A 17,712-nucleotide genomic window follows, 5' to 3' on the forward strand; every position below is an offset into this window, starting at 1 on the left:
TGATTTATGAAGTAGGTAGGTGTTTAAGTGCATTTTAATTGGCCCCCTGAGGTTGCAGTGTATTTATTCCACTTGCAGACTGGCGTTGGCCAAGGAGCTGAAACTGGTCGCTGCCAATCTTCCATTCTAGAGGCAGGAGGCAGACTGGATAGCTGAGATAGTGAGAAACTCCGCAGAGAAGTCGTCCGCACCAGAATCAAACTGTGTTTGCGGGTATAATCTCAATGGAGAAACTTCCAGTTCAGCTGCACCATTTCAGTGCCCCCAATAGCACCAATGATGTCGCCCGCCTGGCTGGAGGGTATCAAAATATCGACTCCAAAGAGCTGAGAATTGCGATCCCGGTTACTTTAGCAGCCATCTGTTTGATCGGCTCTGCTGGGAATTTCCTGGTGTTCGCCGTTTTGATGAACAATGCAAGGAAAGGCAAAACTTCCATGATAAATTCGCTGATACTCAATATGAGCGTGGCTGACCTCCTGATCATGTTGTTCTGTGTCCCGTTCAGGGCCGTCGCTTACTCCAGGTCATCCTGGGTCCTCGGCTGGTTCATTTGCAAAACGGCAGATTGGTTTCTCCAAAGCTGCTTGGCTGCAAAAAGTTTCACCCTGGCCGTGCTGGCCAAAGCTTGCTTCATGTACGTGACACACCCGTCCAAACAAGTGCAAATCCGACATCAGAGGATCGCCGCTCTCATCATCTCCATCTGGGCACTGGCCTTCATTCTGCCAGTACCTCACTGGCTCTTTGCAAGCCTCATCTATGAGGCGGATAAGGTGATGTGCATTTTTGACACTGCGGGGCATGCATCCAATTTTGTGGCAGTTTTTGCAAAGTTGTACCCTGCTTTGGTTTACTGCCTTCCCGTGCTTTTCACCTTCATCTATCACTGGAAGGCTTTCAGGAGATGCAAACGAAGGGGAAGCAAAACGCAGAACCTGCGGAATCAGATCAGAGGTAAGCGGCTGACAGTAATGCTTTTCAGCGTCAGTCTGGCTTTCGCCTCCATGTGCGCTCCCGAATGGGTCGTCTGGTTTTGGATTAAACATGTGGGCAAGGGCGATCCCTCGCCACCTCCATCTTTCGTCCTGCTGTCTCAAGTGCTGGTGTTCAGCATTTCCTCGGTCAACCCGCTCATCTTCGTGGCCATGTCTGAAGAGTTCAAAGAAGGTTTCCTGGGTCTGTGGAAAAGGCTGATCTTCAGCAAGCCTCAAGCCTCTCCCGATCTCCAAGCCGCGCAGCAGCAGCAGAGCAGCTCTGAAAGCGTCCCGACAATCCCCGTCCCGTCCCAGCAGGAGAAGTCTGTCCAAGTCCCGGACAAAGATCCCGTTCAGGACAAAGTAGACAGCCCAACCAATAAAACTGCCAACATCGTCTTGTCGGACATGGAACAGTTCTGGCACGATCGACAGAACGCGGCCGCCACGACAGAGGAAGATCCCATTCCCTGGGAACATCAAAGTGATTTAGCAGGTTCATCTTGCCCCGAGACTAGTGGAAAGATGTGATCAAAGAAGATGGTCAGTAACTGTTGGGTTGGGGGAAATAAAACCAGACCGAATTTTTAACCCGGGGCGGTGTGGGGAGGAGGATGGTGGTGTCAGTGGTGGGGAAAGGGGGTGGTGGCAGTGGTGGGGAAGGGGGTGGTGGCAGTGGTGGGGAAGGGGGTGGTGGCAGTGGTGGGAAAGGGGGTGGTGGCAGTGGTGGGGAAGGGGGTGGTGGCAGTGGTGGGGAAGGTGGTGGTGGCAGTGGTGGGGAAAGAAGGTGGTGGTAGTGGTGGGGAAGGGGGGTGGCAGTGGTGGGGAAGGGGTGGTGGCAGTGGTGGGAAAGGGGGTGGTGGCAGTGGTGGGGAAGGGGTGGTGGCAGTGGTGGGGAAAGAGGGTGGTGGCAGTGGTGGGGAAGGGGGGGTGGCAGTGGTGGGGAAAGAGGGTGGTGGCAGTGGTGGGGAAGGGGGGTGTTGGGGAAGGGGGGTGGTGGCAGTGGTGGGGTATTGAAATAGTCCTTTAAGAGGATTTTGAAACGAGGAATCAGTGTGGTTCATTTTGAAACTGATTTGCTAGACTTGTGTTTGGCGAGTCAGGATTTCCAGGATTACTGCTGAGATTCTTGAATCTCTTTTGAGCAGCGCATCATTTGACTGGTTAATTCTTAATCAAGCGAAGTCTGCCGGAACAGTCCTGCTAGGATCTTGTAATGTGTACCAAGTTATAAGGTTTTTTATTTTAAATGTCGAAGTAAAACATTAGATTGATGCAGAGTCAGCCATGATCTAATTGAATGGCAGAAGCCTGGAAGGGCCGAATGGCCTCCTGTTCCAATGTAACACATGAGAGTTGAGGATATTGGGACTGTTAAGCATGGAGCTCTTGTTTTACAACCATCAAGTGAGTTGTCACAGTCTGTATTGTGTATGCCATAAAGTGTGTACTCATTTTACCAACCGAATCTTCCACTGGATCAACTCACGGTCTTCTCATGGCTACTTAGAATTGGATTTCGTCGCTTTCAGATTGTGAAATAAACCGCTTTTCATCAAGAAATCGTTCGCAGGATCACGCGTGTCACTGTTCGATGTTTTTTTGTAGTGAATTTTGGAAGCAATGAGTAATGGTTATTTGTGGTGACGGCAGTGGGTATCCACAAGCATCAGTGGACTATTTTTCAATGTATTCTGGTTTTAGAAATCCGTCTTTTTCTCTTAAACCCCTCCGACGTGAATGTAAAGTCAGTTTATATCTCAGTCAGTGCCTGGAACTTCTTGACCCGTATGAAACTTCCCTTGTAATTTGGTCATTTCAATGGACGTTGTACAATAAAGATGAAGCTGTTCACAGTAAAGGAAATAATGCCAGTGATATTGTGTAACTTCAGTTCCACTTTTTACTTGTACGAAAAAATTTTTCCATATGGGTTGTAAAATATATAAAAGGCGATGATTTGTTGAGACTTAATGTTGCTGAATATGAAGCCAGTGACGTTTAAATGTAACTTTTGGCTCGGTGAATGAAGTGTAAACAAACATTATTTGTTGATATTCGGGTGCATAATAAAAAAAGATGCATAGTATTTGTGTGCGAATATACTGCCTCCTTGAAATTCAGAACATTTTAGTTTTAATTACAGAAAACCAACACCACATTGTGTTTGATAATGTATTTAGGTAGCATTCCCCGAACGGAGATTCCCGATCTGAAAAGACTCGTATTTTCCACCGCGATATTGAACCTCGACTGGAATGCAAGGCCAGGTGCTGGGAGTTCACGGTTTTGCTCGTCGCCTCTTCGAAATGTTCCACACAACATCAGCCAATCATTTTTAAACAGAATGTGAAACTAAAGGCAAGATTATTCGGTGAGGCGACTTCTAGTCGAAAAAGCGAAGTTTTAACAAGTCGGGAGGAGTGAGCTCCTAAGCGAAGTGTTACATTTGACCGCCTTTTACAGAATTTGTAAAACAGTATAATTTTGATGGCACTGTTTTACAATAGGCAAGAGCTTATTGAAGCTCCGCTTAAGGGCTATTCCACTAAAAATGATTCGGTAATGAAGGGAGGGGTGGACGGAGCTTCCTCTTGCCGACACAGGCATATTGCAAATAGTAAACAACAAATATGTTAGAAAAACTGTCAATTTCACCCAGTTTTCACACTCTAGGTAATTACAATCTTTAAAAATGCACTATTTCTGACTAATTATTCTCAATAGGTTCTAGGCGTGAGTGTGCGTGGTTTTCACCTTACAGTGTGTGAAGATGGAAGATCGCCCTTGAAGTTGACTGGGATAGGTCGGACGATGCTACCGTTCTACACTATCAAAACAGTAACGTTATATCATGCAATAAATCACGTTATAATACTGCCAGAAAGATATTTTTCCGTATCAGAATCAGCTACCAATATAATATGCAATATTATCTCCCAGCTTACTTTGTTCTGGACCTGTTGAAGTAAGTTTGGCACTAAATTTCCTCCAGTAGAAAACATTTTTGTCTATGCTTTGGTCAGGGGCCAAATCGGGCTTGAACTTGTGCTCCCCCTCCGTGAATTCTTGTTCACTGCTTTCCAACCGCTAGGCAAAAAAATCAGACAGGCTTTGCTAGATTTAAACAAGAAAGGTGGAAGTCCACCAAGCCCAACTCCAATTCGGTTAACGACTACAAGGACAGGACGCTACTATGCTAGCATGCATACGCGATAAACACAGGCAGATAGAGACAGAAAAAGTAGAAAGAATAAAGGGGAAAAGTTTGAGGCAATAGTTGGGTGTATTTACAGTCCCTTGAGTTCAATGTGGAGTCTTCAGCTGCTGGTAAGTCTTGCTGTTCGTTGGGGCCCAGTGCATGCTTCAATTTGTTTCATACAAACATACGAATTAGGAGCAGGAGTAGGAGTAGGCCACTCGAGCCTGCTCCGCCATTCAATAAGTTCATGGCTGAACTGATTACTCCACATTTCCACCTACCCCCGATAACCTTCCACCCCCTTGCTTATCAAGAATCTATCTACCTCTGCCTTAAAAATATTCAAAGACTCTGCTTCCACCGCCTTTTGAGGAAGAGAATTCCAAAGACTCACGACCCTGAGAAAAAATTTCTCCTCATCTCTGTCTTAAATAGGCAACCCCTTATTTTTAAACAGTGACCCCTAATTCTAGATTCTCCCACAAGGGGAAGCATCCTTTCCACATCCACCCTGTCAAGACCCCTCAGAATCTTATATGTTTCAATCAAGTCGCCTCTTACTCTTCCAAATTCCAGTGGATACAGGCCTAGCCTGTCCAATCTATCCTCGTAAAATAGCCCGCCCATCCCAGGTATTAGTCGAGTAAACCTTCTCTGCACTGCCTCCAATGCATTTACATCCTTCCTTAAATAAGGAGACCAGTACTGTACACAGTACTCCAGATGTGGTTTCACCAATGACTGAAGCATAACCTCCCTACTTTTGTATTCAATTCTCCTCACGATAAATAATAACATTCTATTAGCTTTCCTAATTATGTGCTGTACCTGCATACTAACCTTTTGTGATTCATGCACTAGGACACCCAGATCCTTCTGCATCTCAGAGCTCCGCAGTCTCTCACCATTTAAATAATATGCTTCTTTATTTATTCTTCCTGCCAAAGTGGACAATTTTCCACTTTCCCACATTATATTCCATTTGCAAGGTCTTTGCTCATGCACTTAATATCTATATTCCTTTGTAGCCTCCTTATGTCCTCTTCACAATTTACTTTCCCACCTATCTTTGCGTCATTAGCAAATTTAGCAACCATCCCTTCAGTCCCTTTATCTAAGTCATTTATATAAATTGTAAAAAGTTGAGGCCCCAGCACAGATCCGTGTGGCACACCACTCGTTCCATCGTGCCAACCAGAAAATGACCCATTTATGCCTACTCTGTTTCCTGTTAGATAACCAATCTTCTATCCATGCCAATATGTTACCCCCTACACCATGAGCTTTTATTTTCTGCAATAACCTTTGATGTGACACCTTATCAAATGCTTTCTGGAAATCTAAGTACAATACATCCCCCAGTTCCCCTTTATCCACAGCACATGTAACTCCCTCAAATAACTCCAATAAATTGATTGAACATGATTTCCCTTTCACAAAACCATGTTGACTCTGCCTGATTACCTAGAATATTCCAACTGCCCTGCTATAACATCTTTAATAATAGCTTCCAATATTTTCCCTAAGACAGATGTTAACTGGCCTGTAGTTTCCTGCTTTCTGTCTCCCTCCCTTTTTGAATAAAGGGGTTACATTTGCTATTTTCTAATCTAAAGGAACATTCCCTGAATTTAGGGAATTTTGGAAAATAAAAACTAACGCATCAACTATTTCACTAGCCACTTCTTTTAACACCCTAGGATGAAGTCCATCCGGACCTGGGGACTTGTCAGCCCGCAGCTCCAACAATTTGTTCTGTACCACTTCCCTGGTGATTGTAATTTTCTTGAGTTCCTCGCTCCCTTCCATTTCCTGACTTACAGCTAATACTGGGATGTTACTTGTATCCTCAATAGTGAAGACCGATGTAAAATATCTGTTCAGCTGCCATCTCCTTATTATCCATTAATTCCCCAGACTCACTTTTTATAGGACCAATGCTCACTTTGTTAACTCTTTTCTTTTTTAAATATCTTTTAGAAACTCTTCCTATCTGTCTTTATATTTCTAGCTGGCTTTCTTGCACACTCTAATTTTACCTTCCTTATCGATCTTTTAGTCCTTCTTTGCCATTTTTAAATATTCTGTCCAATCTTCTGACCTGCCTCCCACCTTTGCACAATTATAGGCTTTTTCTTTAAGTTTGATACTATCTTTAACTGTTTTAGTTAACCACGGATGACAGGTCCCACCCTTGGAATTTTTCTTTCTCAATGAAATGTATCTTTTCTGTGTATTCTGAAATATCCCCTTAAATGACTGCCACTGCATCTCTATTGACATATCCCTTAACCTGATTTGCCAGTTCACTTCAGCTAGTTCTGCTTTCATGCCCTCATAATTTGCCCTTATTTAAGTTTAAAATACTAGTCTTGGACCCACTCATCTCTCCCTCAAACTGAATAAAAAATTCAATCATATTATGATGGCTGCTACCTAGGGGTACCTTAACTATGAGGTCATTAATTATTCCTATCTCGTGGCACAATACCAGGTCTAGTATAGCCTGCTGTATGGTTGGCTCCGGAATGCATCATGTTAAGAAATTATCCTGAAAACATTCTATGTACTCCTCATCTAGGCTACCTCTGCCCATCTGATTTTTCCAGTCTATATGTAGGTTAAAATCCCCCCATAATTATTGCTGTATCTTTCTGACAAGCTGCCATTATTTTTTCCTTTATACCCCGTCCCACAGTATGCTTAATGTTAGGTGGCCTATACACCACTCCCACAAAGTGACTGCTTGCCTTTATGATTCCTCATCTCTACCCAAACTGCTTCTACATCCTGGTTTCCTGAACTTAGGTCATCCCTTTCTATTGCGCTAATAAGCGACTACAGTGGGTCCGGACGCTTGTGAGAAAGCGAGAACGTGAGCCAGCCCAGGAGAGAGGCTCTTTTGTTCCAGTTCAGTTGCAATCTGCAGTGTCTTCAAATGGTAAACGGGTATGATATAGTCGGGATTAAGGAGACATGGCTGTAAGGTGACCAGGGATGGGAAATGAGCATCCGGGGTATTCAGTATTTAGGAAGGACGGACAAAAAGCAAAAGGCGGTGGAGTTGCATTGCTGGTTAAAGTGGAAATTAACACAATAGTGAGGAAAGATATTAGCTCTGACGATGTGGAATCTGTATGGGTAGAGCTGAGAAACACTAAGGGGAAAAAAACATTAGTGGGGGTTGTACATAGATCCCCAAACTGTAGTGGCGATGTTGGGAATGGCATTAAAAAGGAAATTAGAGATGCATGCAATAAAGGAACATCTGTAATTATGGGTGACTTTCATCTGTATATAGATTGGGCAAATCAAATTAGTCACAATACCGTAGAGGAGGAATTCTTGGAGTGTATACGGGATGGTTTTCTGGACCAATACGTTGAGGAACCAACTAGAGAACAGGGCATCCCCTACTGCATATTGTGTAATGAGAGCGGAATAATTGACGAGACCCCTTGGGGATGTGCGACCATATGATGATAGAATTCTTCATCAAGATGAAAAGTGACGCAGTTGATTTTGAGACTAGGGTCCCGAATCTTAGTAAAGGAAGCTACGAAGGTATGAGGCACGAGTTGGCAATGATGGATTGGGAAACATTACTTAAAGGGATGACAGTGGATAGGCAATGGCAAACATTTAAAAAGCGCATGGATGATCTGCAACAATTGTTTATCCCTGTCTAGCACAAAAATAAAATGGGAAAGGTAGCCAAACCATGGTTTACAAGCGAAATTAGAGCTAGCATTAGATCCAAGGAAGAGGCATATAAATTTGCCAGAAAAAACAAAAGACCTGAGGATTGGGAGCAGTTTAGAATTCAGCAAACGAGGACCAAGGGATTGATTAAGAAGGGGAAAATAGAGTACGACAGTAAGTTTGCAGGGAACATAAAAACTGACTGTAAAAGTTTCTATAGGTATGTGAAGAGAAAAAGATTGAAGATAAATGTAGGTCCCTTACAGTCAGAAACAGGGGAACTTATTATGGGGAACAAAGAAATGGCTGACCAACGAAATGCATACTTTGGTTCTGTCTTCACAAAGGAGGACACAAATATCATACCAGAAATGTTGGGGAACACGGGGCTTAGTGAGAGAGCGGAACTGAAGGAAATCAGTATTAGTAGAGAAATGGTGTTGGGGGTAATTGATGGGATTGAAGGCCGATAAATCCCCAGGGCCTGATAATCTACATCCCAGAGTACTTAAGGAAGTGGCTTTAGAAATAGTGGATGCATTGGTGGTCATCTTCCAAGATTCTATAGACTCTGGAACAGTTCCTACAGATGGGAGGGTAGCTAACGTAACCCCACTATTTAAGAAGGGAGGTAGAGAGAAAGCAGTCAATTATAGACCAGTCAGTCTGGCATCAGGGTTTCTGACCTGAAATGTTAAATCTGCTTCTCTCTCCACAGGTGCTGCTAGACCTGCTGAGTATTTCCAGCATTTCTTGTTTTAATTTCAGATTTCCAGCATCTGCAGTATTTTGCTTTTATTATAGCCTGACACCAGTAGTGGGGAAAATTCTAGAGTCCGTTATCAAAGATTTTATAGGAGAGTACTTGGAGAACAGTGGTAGAATCGGGCAGAGTCAGCATGGATTTATGAAAGGGAAATCATGCTTGACAAATCTACTAGAATTCTTCGAAGATGTAACTAGTAGAGTTGATGAGGGGGAAGCCAGTGGATGTGATTTATTTGGACTTTCAGAAGGCTTTCGACAAAGTCCCACATAAGAGATTAGCGTGTAAAATTAAAGTTCATGGGCTTAGGGGTAGTGTATTGCAATGGATAGAAAATTGATTGGCAGACAGGAAACAAAGAGTAGGGATAAATGTGTCTTTTTCCCAATGGCAGGCAGTGACTAGTGAGGTACCGCAGGGATCAGTGCTCGGACCCCAGCTATTCACAATATATATTAATGATTTAGATGAGGGAATTAAATGTAATATCTACACTTTTGCAGATGACACAAAACTGGGTGGGAGGGTGAGTTGTGAGGAGGATGCAGAAAGGGTTCAGAGTGATTTGGACAAGTTGAGTGAGTGGGCAAATGCATGGCAGATGCAGTATAATGTGGATAAATGTGAGGTTATCCACTTTGGTAGCAAAAACAGGAAAGCAGATTATCTGAACGGCTATAAACTGAGAGAGGGGAATTGCAGCGAGACCTAGGTGTTCTCATACACCAGTTGCTGAAGGTAAGCATGCAGGTCCAACAGACGGTAAAAAAGGCAAATGGTATGTTGGCCTTCATAGCGAAAGGATTCGAGTACAGGAGCAGGGATGTCTTGCTGCAATTATACAGGGCCTTGGTGAGGCCACACCTGGAATACTGTGTGCAGCTTTGGTCTCCTTATCTGAGGAAGGACGTTCTTGCTATAGAGGGAGCGCAGCGAAGGTTTACCAGACTGATTCCTGGGACGGTGGGACTGACGTACGAGAGATTGAGTCGGTTATGATTATATTTGCTGAATTTCAGAAGTGTGAGGGGGGGGGGGGGGGGGGGGGGGTGGAATCTCATAGAAACCTATAACATTCTAACAGGACTTGACAGGGTAGATGCAGGAAGGATGTTCCCGATGGTAGGGGAGTCCAGAACCAGGGGTCATCCTTTCAGGACTGAGATGAGGAGAAATTTCTTCACCCAGAGAGTGGTGAGCTTGTGGAATTCACTACCACAGAAAGCAGTTAAGACCAAAACATTGTATGTTTTCAAGGAGGAGTTAGATATAGCTCTTGGGTCTAAAGGGATCAAAGGGTATGGGGAGAAAGCAGGAACAGATTACCGAGCTGGATGATCAGCCATGATCATAATGAATGGCGGAGCAGGCTCGAAGGACCGAATGGCCTACTCCTGCTCCTATTTTCTATGTTTCTAAACTGGCCTGTGTCTAGTTCAAAAAGCTTGGGCCAGGTTAGTCATGTAACCAGCACGTTTAACCACTCTTGTATTTGCGGATTCTCCATCTTAGCAGACACGGGAATGAGAGCTTCCTTCCACCTTCAATGTCTGGTGATCAAAATCCATTTGGGTTAATTGGACCAGGGAGTAGTAGTTTTGTCTCTCCAGTGGTCTCTTAATATGCAAATGTCCTCCAGCCAAATGTCTGGTGATCTCTTTAAACAAGTCATTCCTTCACTTCAGCAACAGTTTAAAATTAATGTTCATATGACAAAATTAATATGCCTAATTCTTGGCAAGTGGGGGTCTTCATGACAAACAGCATGAAGTCATCTTCATCTGTTGAAAGCAATCTTCAAGAATGAAATTTCTTAAATGATTTTGCTAGATAAACCTCTTTCTCCAGTCCAACCAAATAAAAATGTACAATACCCCAAGCTCAGAAGACCACACATCAAGGGCAATTGTGAAAACAATTCATTTCAGGAGGCCAATCATATTATACATGACAGTGAACATGACCAGATATTTGACTCTCCTACAATCTAACAATCCTTTTCCAGTCCCCGTGATAAATGCAGCAGCTCCTGAGACAGCTAAAGTGTGATGTTGCGTTGAAGGATCTATCCTGAGGTCTTTCAGGTCAAAGGGTTAATCTCAGACTTCTTCCAACGTTGTTCCAAATATTATTTTGGTTACAACAATGAGACTTAGGACCTTAAGGTTGCAGTTGCTGCAACTGTCAGTTATGACAATAAATGGGTCTTTGAGCCAAAGATCTATATGTCCAACCTCCGTTCTCTCGGTAGAATCTAGAGCGTCTCAATCATTTGAACAAGTGGTGGAATGTGTGTTTCCTAAAGGCTAGAGAGAGATACACAAATAGTGGCTGACAAGTAACAAATTAAACACACTTTCCTAATTGGAAGAGAGAACTAAAATTTCTTACTTTTGCAATTTTCATTACCTGCAATTTATTGTTGCTTAAAACATTTAAATCAGCACAAAGAAAAATGGATTCCAAAAGTTTTAGAAAAAAGATGGTTTATTGCAGTAAACATTTCAACTAGGCAACATTTCCAACACCTTAGTTAATAAAGTCACTTTGGAAACTTACATTTAAACACAAGTAAAAGCTTAAATGTTACAAACAAAACCCTTTTGAGATCAGTGACTGACCTGGAAAATTACTCGTAACTAAATGCTAGTTTTTACAGAGTTGCTGTGGCACAGCCATTTGGTTGGACTAATGACCATGCTACATTTACTACGTCAGCTGTACTTTTTTAAAAAAAAGTTTTATTTTACACAACTGAATGATGAGTCAAAGCTTCCACTTCAACAGGATGACAAGCTGGTACAAATGTGTCCATACTATATACAAAACTGGACAAAGCAGACACATTAATACTGCACACGAGTTGATGTCTGGCAGGTGGCTCATGCACAAGTCTCAGTTGATGGGCAGCCTGCTCATGCTCAGGGAACTTTTTTTTTGGTGTTATTTGGCAGATCGTCTAGTTGGTTCTGATGCAGTGGGAGGTGGGGGGGGACCTCGTCGATCCAGGTCATCAATGTAGGCCATAATGAGCTTGCGTCTCTCCTCTGGCACGCACTCCAAGACCAAGTACCGTTTGTCATTCTGAAGGATCCTTTCGATGTCTTTCAGATGCTGATCTGACTCGTGCAGTAGCTTTTTCGACCTGGGGGTGGGCGGGGGCCGAAAACACAACATAAATTTTGATTTGTGGCAGAAAATGCAAGCTCTTCAGAAATCCATTCAGCAAAAGCAACATGATTCACTTCACAAACTGTTATGCACTTTTGCACTTCTACTCACTCAGAAAATAACAGACATCAGTGGATATTCCTAAATTAGCACAACAAAATTAACAAACTGCGTTGTAGATATTTTCACCCTACCTTAGAGATCTCCTCCAGCTAGATGTGTGTCTGCTCTTTCTCTGTTGCTGTTTAACTACCCACTCATCAGCGACTCTTTCAGCCAATTGTTTCTGACCCTCGTTAAATCCCTCAATCTTGTCTCCTCCTTTGCTTTAAAAAAAAAAGTTTCTTTGCGACCCTCTCAACATTCTTCTTGACCAGTCTCTAACCTTTAACATGGTTCTCTACACCATCCTCCTCAGTGGCGCAGTGGTTAGCACCGCAGCCTCACAGCTCCAGGGACCCGGGTTCAATTCTGGGTACTGCCTGTGTGGAGTTTGCAAGTTCTCCCTGTGATCGCGTGGGTTTTCGCCGGGTGCTCCGGTTTCCTCCCACCGCCAAAGACTTGCAGGTGATAGGTAAATTGGCCATTGTAAATTGCCCCTAGTGTAGGTAGGTGGTAGGGAATATGGGGTTACAGTAGGGTTAGTATAAATGGGTGGTTCTTGGTCGGCACATACTCGGTGGGCCGAAGGGCCTGTTTCAGTGCTGTATCTCTAAATAAATAAATAAAAATCTCTCCTTTGTTCTCTAGCTTAGTGGTAATGACCCTGACTTGGTTCCACTCTTATCTAACCAGTTGTAGCCAGAGAATCTCCCAACATGGCTTCTCTGCACACTCGCAAGAGTCAATCCTTGGCGCCCTCCACCCCATTTCTCATCCACATGCTGTCTTTTCAGGCACATCATGTAAAGACACATTTCACATGTACACTGGCGACAATCTCCTCGATCCCACCAACTCTCAAACCTTCCACTGCCTCTGTATCATTAGATTGCTTGTCCGGCATCCAGTCTTGCATAAGCCGCAAATTGCTCCAGTTAAACATTGGAAAGATTAAAGCCATTGGGTTTTCGGCTTCCACTACAAACTCTGTTACCGCACCACCTATGGCATTTCCTTCGCTAGCCATTGTCTCAGTTGAATCAGATTGTTCGGAACCTTGCTGTCCTATCTGATTTCAAGCTGAGCTTCAGATCCCATGTCCTCCCCACCACAAAAATCATTCAGCTCCATTACTCCTTTCCATCCCTTCCTCAACCCTTCTGCTGTTGAAACACTCATCCATACTTGTGTTTCTTACAGACATAACTATTCCAATGCTCTCCTGATCAGTCTCTCACCTGCCATAAATTAGAACTTGTCAAAAACTCTGCTGCCTGAATTTTAACTGGCACCAAGTCCCGTTCACCCATGTGCTCACTGATTTACATTAGCTCCCTGTCCACGAACACCCTGAATTTCAAATTCTCATAATTGTGTTTAAATCTTTCCATACCCTCATCCCTCCCAGCTCTGTAACTTCCACCAGCCCGACAGACCTCTGAGATGCTCCAGCTTCTTACTTATCCTCCACACCATTTGCTTCAGCATAGGCAGCTGTGTCTTCCAGCTGAATAGGTCCTAAACTCTGGAATTCCCTCCATAAGCCCCTCTGCCTCTCCACTGCGCTCTCCTCCTCAAAACCTAATTCTGACCGCACCAATAGTTGATCTTCAGACCTTCCTCCCGCCTGAAAAGCTTTTTGTAGCCATGAGGGCTTATAAATTAGTTCCTTCCATTCACAAGGTTCAATACCAAAAATTACACTGCTGTGACTGTCTACCTATCCATTATATTTGCATAACAGGGTATGGGTGTTGTCCAGCTAATGTGCTGATGCAACTACATGCTATAAAGAAGAATTTTAGCCTCATCATTCAGCTATACTTACGTGCACTTTCCTTCTCTTAGATTTGTGCACCTGTGCCAATAAACAGTGCAAAAATGAGAACTACCATCCTTTAGCAAATGGCAAGGTCAGATGGGAATGTTTTGTTAGTAAATGAGGGACACACAACTTGAAATACTGGCCCCAAAATAGCACACACAAACCTAAAAAATGAGATTGATTTTGACAGAAATTGCAGCTTCCTGCTCAACAAGCTATAGCACTTCCAAGCCACCTTTAACACAATAGGCAAGAACACTTGGACATCTAAAAAGGTACACCACATTTTGCTGGTAATGAAAGTCATTAATGTAAATACTGAAAACTACAGATCACTGCAGTCCTGAGTGGCGGCAGGCATTACTCACCGATAAGTAATAAATTTGGTCTCTTTCAACAGCGTTCTAAAATCTGCTTTGGCCGTAATGTATTTATCTCGAATGTATTCTTCAAATTCCCTCTGTTTTTTCTTAAAGAGAGCACAAGTAAATAAGTAAAGAACTGTACTTGGATGAAAGATTGAATACATTGAATTTTTAGCAGAAGACATGACCATTACCCTATCACTGGAGGAGAACTTGATGCAGCGAGGATCTTCTTTGATGACCTTTTTCACTTCCTTCCATGTAGAGGTAAGAGTAATCTACATTGCAAAAAGATCCAAGTGTTCGTAACAAACAGGGAACTTAATGGAAACACTCATCAGCCACATATCTGGACCAGCACATAAATACTGTGGTTGCAAGAGCAGGTCAGAGGCTGGAATTCTGCAGCAGGTAACCCATCTCCTGACTCCCCAAAGCCTGTCCACCATCTATACGGAACAAGTCAGGAGTGTGATGGAATCCCCTCCATTTGTCTGGATGAATGCAGTTCCAGCAACACTCAAGAAGCTCAATATCATCCATGACAAAGCAGCCTGCTTGATTGGCATCCCACCCGCCACCTTAAACATTCACTCCCTCCACACCAGCCTACCGTGGCAGCAGTGTGTACCATCTAGAAAATACACTGTAGCATCTCGTCAAGATTCCTTCGACAGCATGAGCCAAATGCACAACCTCTGCCACCTAGAAGGGCAGCAGGCGCATGAGAACACCATCACTACATGCACACACGATCCTAATTTAAGCCTGCAGTGATGGCTCATCACCACCGTCTCGATGGCAATTAGGGTTGGGCAATAAATGCTGGCTTTGCTGCTGACAGCAATAGCTTGTGAATGAATTAAAAAAACTGATTTGTTTAAGGTGACAGGCGGGTGGGGGTAGGCAAGGGAAAGAGGGAAACTTATTTTGTACAAAACCATTCTTTTCACAGAATCGTGACAGTGCAAAAGGAGGACATTTGGCCCATCGTGTCCGCACCGAATCTCCGAAAGAGCAATTCACTGTGTTTCATTTCCCCACCTTTTCCCCGTAACCTTGCACATTCTTTTTCCTCCTCCATCTTCTGTTTTAACTGCTTACATCTGTGAATGTGCCCTACAGCCACTTTAGAAATAATTAATATTTGCCTGCAAGACAACAGTTACTGCAATTCTGAAGTAATTCAGTGTAAAAGATATGTTTACAGTTTTTGATGATAAAGCGCTGCAAAAATCAATTATAAAGAGCAGCAATCTTTAAGAAATATTTCTTCAGTGCATAAATCTCAAATATATACAAATGTGTCCCTACTCATTCTCCATGAAGAACACACTTTCTATATACATTTTCACTACAGTCTTTGGCATGTTTCATGTTACCAAGGAGAAACATCAAGATACATAAAGATTCAGAACAAAGGTTAATAGTTATGAACTAGTCACGCTCACCGCTGAGGTCTCATCCAGAAGCTGCCTAAAATGCTCCCTCTTCTTCTTTGTAAGTGCCTCTATGTGCTCACTGAACAATTTTTCCTTCTCTTCTCGTTCCAGTAATGAAGCAGACTCCCAGCGGTGGTCTTTGCGAAGGGTCCTTCGGGTATCCGACCACGTAACATCAGAAGAACGAACCTACAGAACACAAGAAGCATGAAGAAACACTTTTTTTCTGAAAAGAGTAGAAAGAGTGCCATGTGAAAAACATGAAGTTTCTTTTTTTAAACAAATGAACAAATACAAATTAAGGCATGAAGAAAGGTAAAATGATACTGAGGTTACCTCGTTCAAGTTTACAAAGAAAACAAACCTGATTGTGGAGAATCGCTCAATGCACTGAAGGGTATACTGGTTAAAGATTAGAAATTTAGCAGTCAGGGAAGCAAAGTTGAACTTTTTCTATCAAAGCCAATGGAGTTACAGAATAAGTTACCAGTGAGGATAACTGAAGCGTGCAGTATAAAAGGGCTCAAGGAAAAAGATGAGGAGATTCTAGAGTGTGATGGCATTAAGGGGCGTGCTGAGAAGGTTGCTAGGTGGGACTCGTCTGTGAAAAGGGCAGAGACATGTTGGACAAAATGACCTTTGCCTTTGACCCCAAAAAACTTGCACATGGCTTTAGTGTTTGATGCACTGGAGATTGCATGCTTTGTCAGTCATTCCAAAAATGAAAGCTTCAAAAAGCAAAATAAAACTTCCCAGATTTAAGCTTCTGTGACAGGAAATAAATGAAATTCAAACCAAATGAAAGCCTCAACACAGAAAAATAAGTTAATTATATTTTAGTTACAAACTTTTCACTCGGATGGAAATCTAAGCCTCCACATTATCAAATGACAGCAATGAATAAGTATGGTTAAAAAAAAAATCACCTAATTTCAGCTGCTAAGGGAAACACTAAAAATAAACACACCCTAAGTAACAATCAGCATCCAGGAAGTTAAACTGTTTAGTACTAATTTTATAATAAGTCAAACATAAATTCCATATGTAAATAGACACAACCAGGCTTGTATGTTGGCTTTTGAGCACATCTAACTTTAGACACAGGCTTATTACCATATCAGACAACAAGGCTTTGAAATTTTGGATGGCTTCCTCTCTCTTGTGCTGTTCACGTTCCCTATCGATTTCCTTGGTTTGCTCTGAACGAGCTTTCTGAACTTCTCTCTCCCGCTCTCGCAAGCTTGCTTCTATTCGTGCCTGGCGCTCCAGCTCCTTCTCCTTATCAGAGTCTATGTGCTGCCAAGGAGGGGATGGGGGGGGGGGGGGGGGGGTGCAGAAAGATAGTGGGGTTACACAGTGACTTTAAACAAATCATTTCATTTTATATCAGAATAGTTCCTACAAATGAAGGGGCTGGCACACTGTGAAGTACACACCCAGACAGGAAAAAAAAAAGTAGGCAAGGTAAGACAATGCTGATAACTAGCCAACCATCTCACAATGGTATCAAGTAACTATAGGAAAATTCACATTGAAGAAAATAAGTTTTAATACTGTGCAATTCCCTTCCTGGGTGATATTCTTAACTTATCTCTGCAAATTGCTCCACATCACCAACAGTGACCAACACCAGACACTGCTAACATTTATGGAACAACAATTTCTGTCATTGTGCTGCTGGACATACAGTTGAAACTCGCACAAACACACATTGTGATGTTTTACAGAAATTCTGCCAACACTGCTTCAATCAGTCTTTTTTTAAAAAAAATTCTCAAGATGTGGGCATAGCTGGCAAGCTGAAACCTAATGCCCACCTCCAGTTGCCCTGAGGTGGTGATGGGCCATCTCCTTGAACTGAAATCTTTGTAGCAGTTTTCATACAACTGAATGGCTTGCCATCACTTTATAGGGCAAACTGGTGTGGGACTGATGTCAAAGTCACATCTAGGCGGGACTAGGTAAGGACATTAATGGAACAGTTTTGCAACAATCCAACAACTTCAGGGTCACTTTTAAAGGTGCCAGTTTTTTTTATACGATCTAGGTTTAAAAACACAGAATTCAAATTCTCAAACTCATGTTCTCTGAATTATTAGTCCAGTATCACCACTACACTACCATATCTGTATAGCGAGGATCCAATCTTGCCTGTCAATC

The 17,712-nt window shown here is 42.8% G+C and overlaps 2 protein-coding genes across 7 annotated transcripts in view; one reads left to right on the top strand and one right to left on the bottom strand.

Moving 5' to 3' along the window:
• The first annotated feature begins 224 nt into the window (after positions 1-224).
• Positions 225-1,508, top strand: gpr151 (G protein-coupled receptor 151). The gene has a single exon (XM_068043072.1). It carries the CDS (start codon positions 225-227, stop codon positions 1,506-1,508), a length of 1,284 nt encoding a protein of 427 aa, XP_067899173.1.
• Positions 1,509-11,116: 9,608 nt separating this feature from the next.
• Positions 11,117-17,712, bottom strand: part of tcerg1b (transcription elongation regulator 1b (CA150)) — a 109,237-nt gene continuing 102,641 nt past the window's right edge. For all 6 annotated transcript variants that reach the window (XM_068043193.1, XM_068043192.1, XM_068043191.1 and 3 more), the window contains 5 exons: positions 16,666-16,848; positions 15,562-15,741; positions 14,305-14,388; positions 14,114-14,214; positions 11,117-11,792 (listed from right to left, as the gene is read on the bottom strand). In XM_068043193.1, coding sequence (XP_067899294.1) covers positions 11,591-11,792; positions 14,114-14,214; positions 14,305-14,388; positions 15,562-15,741; positions 16,666-16,848 — 750 coding nt within the window. In that variant the 3' untranslated portion in view covers positions 11,117-11,590. The remainder of the gene's footprint in view (positions 11,793-14,113; positions 14,215-14,304; positions 14,389-15,561; positions 15,742-16,665; positions 16,849-17,712) is intronic.

Source organism: Heterodontus francisci, chromosome 12 (assembly GCF_036365525.1).
Source record: "Heterodontus francisci isolate sHetFra1 chromosome 12, sHetFra1.hap1, whole genome shotgun sequence".
NCBI classification, from domain to species: Eukaryota; Metazoa; Chordata; class Chondrichthyes; order Heterodontiformes; family Heterodontidae; genus Heterodontus; species Heterodontus francisci.